This window comes from Sinocyclocheilus rhinocerous, unplaced genomic scaffold, assembly GCF_001515625.1.
Source record: "Sinocyclocheilus rhinocerous isolate Xijiao unplaced genomic scaffold, SAMN03320098_v1.1 scaffold148, whole genome shotgun sequence".
In the NCBI taxonomy this organism is placed as follows: Eukaryota; Metazoa; Chordata; class Actinopteri; order Cypriniformes; family Cyprinidae; genus Sinocyclocheilus; species Sinocyclocheilus rhinocerous.
Genome location: NW_015653472.1, coordinates 3,083,934 through 3,089,102, shown reverse-complemented (window position 1 = coordinate 3,089,102; position 5,169 = coordinate 3,083,934). Strand labels below are relative to the sequence as shown.

Here is a 5,169-nt window from a genome sequence, read left to right as displayed (position 1 = left end):
AGCACCATGTCGCAAAGCACGAGTGATAAAGGAGAGGCTCGAAGATCATTACATTGAAATTTTGGATCCGTGGCCAGGCAACTCCCCGGATCTCAATCCCATAGAGAACCTTTGGTCAGTCCTCAAAAGGCGAGTGGACAAGCAGAAGCCCACAAATTGTGATCAACTCAGAAAACTAATAAGGCAAGAATGGATCGCCATCAGTCAGGATTTGGCCCAGAAGCTAATATCCAGCATGCCAGAGCGAATTGCAGAGGTTATGAAGAACAAGGGTCAACACTGTAAATATTGACTCATATGCTTATCATATGTTAAATACAGTTTTACCTTTACGTTTTAATATTTGTAGTGTTCGTATGTGTTTTTGTAAAGTATTGTAAAGTTTTGACCTGTTTGCTTTTTACAATGATTGTAGCCTACTATTTATTATTTTTCATAGTGTCATTTTTGATGAATTGTACTAAAACCATTTAGGGTCAGTTTGATAGTTATTAATTACAAAATAAGTATATGGAACCCAAAACTAAAGAACAAAAACTTACAAAAATGTATTGCCCCCATTTATTCATTCATAGATAATAACAAGTGAGAATTCAGTTATGTTCTGGCCACTTAGTAGCCTAAATGTCCTCGGTTGGTTTCCATTTCAGAAACCAGAATTTTGGACAGTAAAAGCAAAAAAACAACTGCCTTTCTTTTTTCAATATTTCTGTTTTATTAATTCAATAAAGCCAAACAGTCGTTAGAGAGGCTTTATTGAAATGACAGGAAAGCAGCACAGAGAGCTGTTGTGATGTCTGATGGGGTCGGCTCACATTAGCAGGCCCATCCAGGCAGAGAAAAACAGAGCTGAGATTAATTTAAAAACTGGCAGATCTGTGACTGAGGCAGCAGATACAGATCTTGCTTCAGCTTTTCTCAGCCAGACGGTGTACCGGCTAGCACGAGTATATATGCCAGGTTTGTTTGGCAATGCACAGTCCTCTCCATGACTTGTCACACCATAAAGGTAAAATCTCTGCATGTCTTCGCTGTAACACTGTAGAGGCCCTCCGCTGTCACCCTTGATTGAAGAGTATTCCAACAGATATTGTTAATCACTGTCTTTCACAGACCACTTACTCTGCAGTGTGATATAAAGAGACAACATTACCTGACATGTGTCGACTCCTCCTTTGTCAAATCCTGCACAGATCATGTTGTCATTAACATGGCCATTATACCAGCTTCTCTGGTTGCAGATTCCAGTATCAATAAGATTAACTTCAGCTTCCTGAAGAGTGATAAATAACATTCCTATAAAAAAAGTTTCAGATTTAAAAAAAATCAATAAGCATAATTATAAATTCAAAACAAGGTAATTCTTTCTTTAAATATTCTTCTTAAATAGGATCATAAGAAATATTCTTAAATCATCCATGAATGTTAAAAATACTAATTTTATTAAAGGAAAAATATTGTTGTCATGTAAAATGTGTGTGTTCATGGTTTTCCTCTCAAAGAGGAAGGAGAGAACTGATTATATAAACCCACATACTATAGTATTAACATACTATTATAACCTACATACTATAACAGTTTAACTGCCAGAAAGATGGAAAAATTACAGCTCCTCTCTGATATAAGGACTCTTTTCACAGACTGTGATGACACATTTCTGCAGTTTTTAACATTGTAAATCTAGCAAAGTTTTTATTTTTCATTTTGAAAAAATTATTTATATTTATAACACTATACTTTGTGTTATATGACCTTGGCATTAAATTACAGAAAACTCATTAAAGCTGATGCATGAGTGTTTCTACAATGGCTGAGGGAGTGACAGCAAATTTGACATTTCTCTCTTCCAACATAATCAATCTTGCAGTATTTTTTCCTCTTTTGGAAAGTCATAGAAACACTGTCATAGATTTTTTTTCTTTTGATATTGGAGCAAATGGGAACACAAAAAATGTATTTGTTGTAGTCTCCGTTCATAATAGTAGTTTACCCAACAATGATAACTTCCATTTCTAAAAACCCCGGAAGTGTGAAGTGTCCATGACATATTCTGCTAAATAATCATCTGTTAATAATATAGAGATTTTTAGTTTTTGGACATTTAAACACTAACCTTCTAACACTGAGCTGCCCCAACCAGTGATGTAACATGAGCTGAAGCTTAGTTGTTTCTCATCCATTTCATTTTCCATTATGCATACAGGCTGCACATGTTTTGTGAAATACAGAGGGTAATGCAGATGCAAAAGTGCCAAATCGTTGTCATAATTAGATCGGTTGAATTCCTCATGCCGGATCACTTGCTGGACTGAACGATACTGGACACCCTTTCCATGCCTGGATCGAAAATTCACTCCTGCCACTATTCCTAGTTTATAGTTGTTACTATAAAAGAAAGATGTAAGGGACATATTTCAAAATGCATGCAAAAGATCTGAAATAAAAACTATTATTTTGGAAAGTAGAAAAAGTTTTAGGCATTTTCTTGTTGAGTAAAAAGGTTTGATGTAGTAAGTTGTCTACATCCAATGCTAATCTAAAAAGCGATAAATACAGTGGGTATAGAAAAGAATCACCCCTCTTTAAAATAATCACATTTTGTTGCTTCGCAGCCTGAAATTAAGATGGACACAGTTTTTGTTTTATCCAGCTGTATTTACTCAGTGCAACTTATAACATCCAAGTGAAATATATAACACCAACATGTCAGAAAAACAAAAAACAAAAAAAAAAACAGAAGTTTCAAAAAGGATCACCCCACTCCTAAAAATGACTTGTAAACTCAACCAGGTGTAGCTAATCACCTTTTCAATGGCACACGAGGGGTGCTTCTCAATCAGCTCCCTAGTTCACTTGTCAGGGCACTGATCAGGAAGTCGGCCATTTTAAGGGCTGTCTCAATCGCGAAATCCTTCCAGTGCACTGGAACATTCGCTCCCTGAAAAATCCCACAATGCACCGCAATAACTAGGGAGCATCGGTGCTCACTATGCTCGCTTACCGGAAATTCCGTCACATTTCTGAAGCACGAAACATAAACCATACGAGCCAACTCGATAAATATAATGATACACGATAGAAGATTTGAAAAGACAAACCTTTTTTTTTTTATATTTCAACATAAACACACATTCCTAGACAGGTAATGATCACATCTAGTTAACATTTATAATTAATATTCGGCTGAAATGTTGTAAGAACATGTAAAAGAACAATGTGTTTAAAGAGAATAAAAATTTATATCAAAAAGAGATAGGTTCTGCCTGTTGTTGATTAATTCCAGCGGTGACGTTCTATAATGTTGTCCGTTGACGTTGTATGTAGTCATGTCTCCGGAAATTGAGTAATCACTGTTCTGTCCCAATGTGCAGTGAGCCAGGGAACTTACCAGTGACCGAATTTGTGTACACTATATACTGATTCACGTGCTAGGGAGCTAATTGAGACGCACCATTTGACTTTCATCTGTGATCAGCTGTGGGCATCTTGATTAGCTCAGCATGAAAAGTGCTTTCCTGGAGCATTTCAGTCCTTGGTAGTGCAACTGAAGCAAACAATCAACTATGGGTGGCAAGGCTTTATCCATGCCTAGAAGCACAGTGAAGTCTATTATTAAGAAGTGGAAGGTAATTGGTACAACACAACCCTCCCTGGATCAGGACGTCGCTCCAAACTGGATGAGAGAGCCAGGATGGAGCACTTGTCAGGATAGAAGGAAAAATGGATGGGGCAAAATACCTTCAAATTCTTGAGGAAAATCTGCCAGAAAGTTGTCAATGGGAAGAAGGTGATTCTTTTCTATACTCACTGTATATAATTAACTTAACCACTATTGCAAGTATATAATTTTAGATCAACTACCTGCCCTTGCTTATTTAACTAAATGTGCATCTGTGAATGGTCCTTATGCTCAGATTAAATATATCACCTGTTTGCTTCTACAAACAACATTTAGCGTTGCTGAAAGTTAGTAACATGTGATATCTGTACATAATGCTGCATGTTATGAGGGAGAAGCATAAAGTGTCTCACCTATCTCTGAAGCAGTGGGATGCGGTGATTACCCACCGATGACTGATGATGGACCCACCACAGATATGCCTCGCCATCCGCTGGATGCTCACCTGCCAAGGCCAAGCACCCTCCAATGCAGAAAGGCCTCCTGAAATACGAAGCTGCTTTGGAGGATGCAGCAAAGGTCGCTGTCCACAACCTTAAATAACATTTAGTCAGTTGCACTGAACATTTTTCATTACTCTTTATGTGACAACAACCAATGATGATTAGATTATCTGTAAATAATATTAACCCACATTTAATCCACCAGTGGCATTTATGACTAAAATAAGCTGTTCACATGCATTTTTTATATACATAAGATATTTGAAAAATCTAATGATGTATTAAGATGGTGCTCTCACAGTGCATGTAAACGTCAGAGACACGGGTCCCTATTCTGAACAAGTAATGATAGAGTAAAATTCTAGAATTAAAAGTATTGTTGCATTAATTGAAACATAAGAAATATATATATTTTTTCTTGTAGGCTATTATGATTCTTGTTTTCTCACAATTGCCGGATAGTAAATACATATTATGATACTTTATTAATTACTGGAATTTTATTTAATTAAATTTTTTTTACTTTTTGATATAGTTTACCACTGATTACAGTTGTCACCAGGAATAAAATACACTTTCCACTAGAATTTTCTGAAGCCTTTTACAAATATCAATGTAGTTTGTTTCACTGGGGTATTCCAATAGTAAAATCCTCATATTCACATCCATGGGGAAAATTGTGATTAGATGGGTTAATAATAATAATAATAATAATTTTTTAAATGAAACTACCTGCAATTCCAGAGGATAACGAGCTAATGAAGACTAATTGTAGGGCTGTTTTAAACATTTTAAACGTGAAAGCAGTAAGAGGGAGCTACAAAGCAGATCTCCGATCACCTTGGAACTGATTATTAGGTAATCTGAAAAGATTCTAAGTGACGTAACATCGTACTGTAATGTCATAAAAGACCCGGACAGGGAAGATCGTGCAAATCAACACATTTCAAATCTTTACTTATGCAGACAAAAGCGAAAATGTATCGTACAATACATATTCACACTTTCTGTGACCTTTTAGAGTAGGCTACTGTAAAGGACACTAAA

At 36.1% G+C, this 5,169-nt stretch overlaps 1 protein-coding gene across 1 annotated transcript; it reads right to left on the bottom strand.

The window, feature by feature from the left end:
- Positions 1-773: 773 nt before the first annotated feature.
- Positions 774-2,192, bottom strand: LOC107716074 (acrosin). The gene is made up of 3 exons (XM_016522393.1): positions 2,114-2,192; positions 1,154-1,296; positions 774-1,063 (listed from the first exon to the last, which is right to left on the bottom strand). The coding sequence occupies exons 1-3, from the start codon at positions 2,190-2,192 to the stop codon at positions 812-814; spliced, it is 474 nt and encodes a 157-aa protein (XP_016377879.1). The 3' UTR covers positions 774-811.
- Positions 2,193-5,169: the final 2,977 nt, after the last annotated feature.

What these genes read in the sequence shown, in the direction of transcription:
- LOC107716074 (XM_016522393.1), bottom strand. Translation starts at nt 2,192, where the DNA reads ATGGAAAATGAAATGGATGAGAAACAACTAAGCTTCAGCTCATGTTAC. An exon ending in GGGCAGCTCAGTGTTAGAAG is followed by an intron (nt 1,297 to 2,113) that starts GTTAGTGTTTAA and finishes CTTTTTTTATAG; the next exon opens with GAATGTTATTTATCACTCTT. An exon ending in GAGGAGTCGACACATGTCAG is followed by an intron (nt 1,064 to 1,153) that starts GTAATGTTGTCT and finishes TCTTCAATCAAG; the next exon opens with GGTGACAGCGGAGGGCCTCT.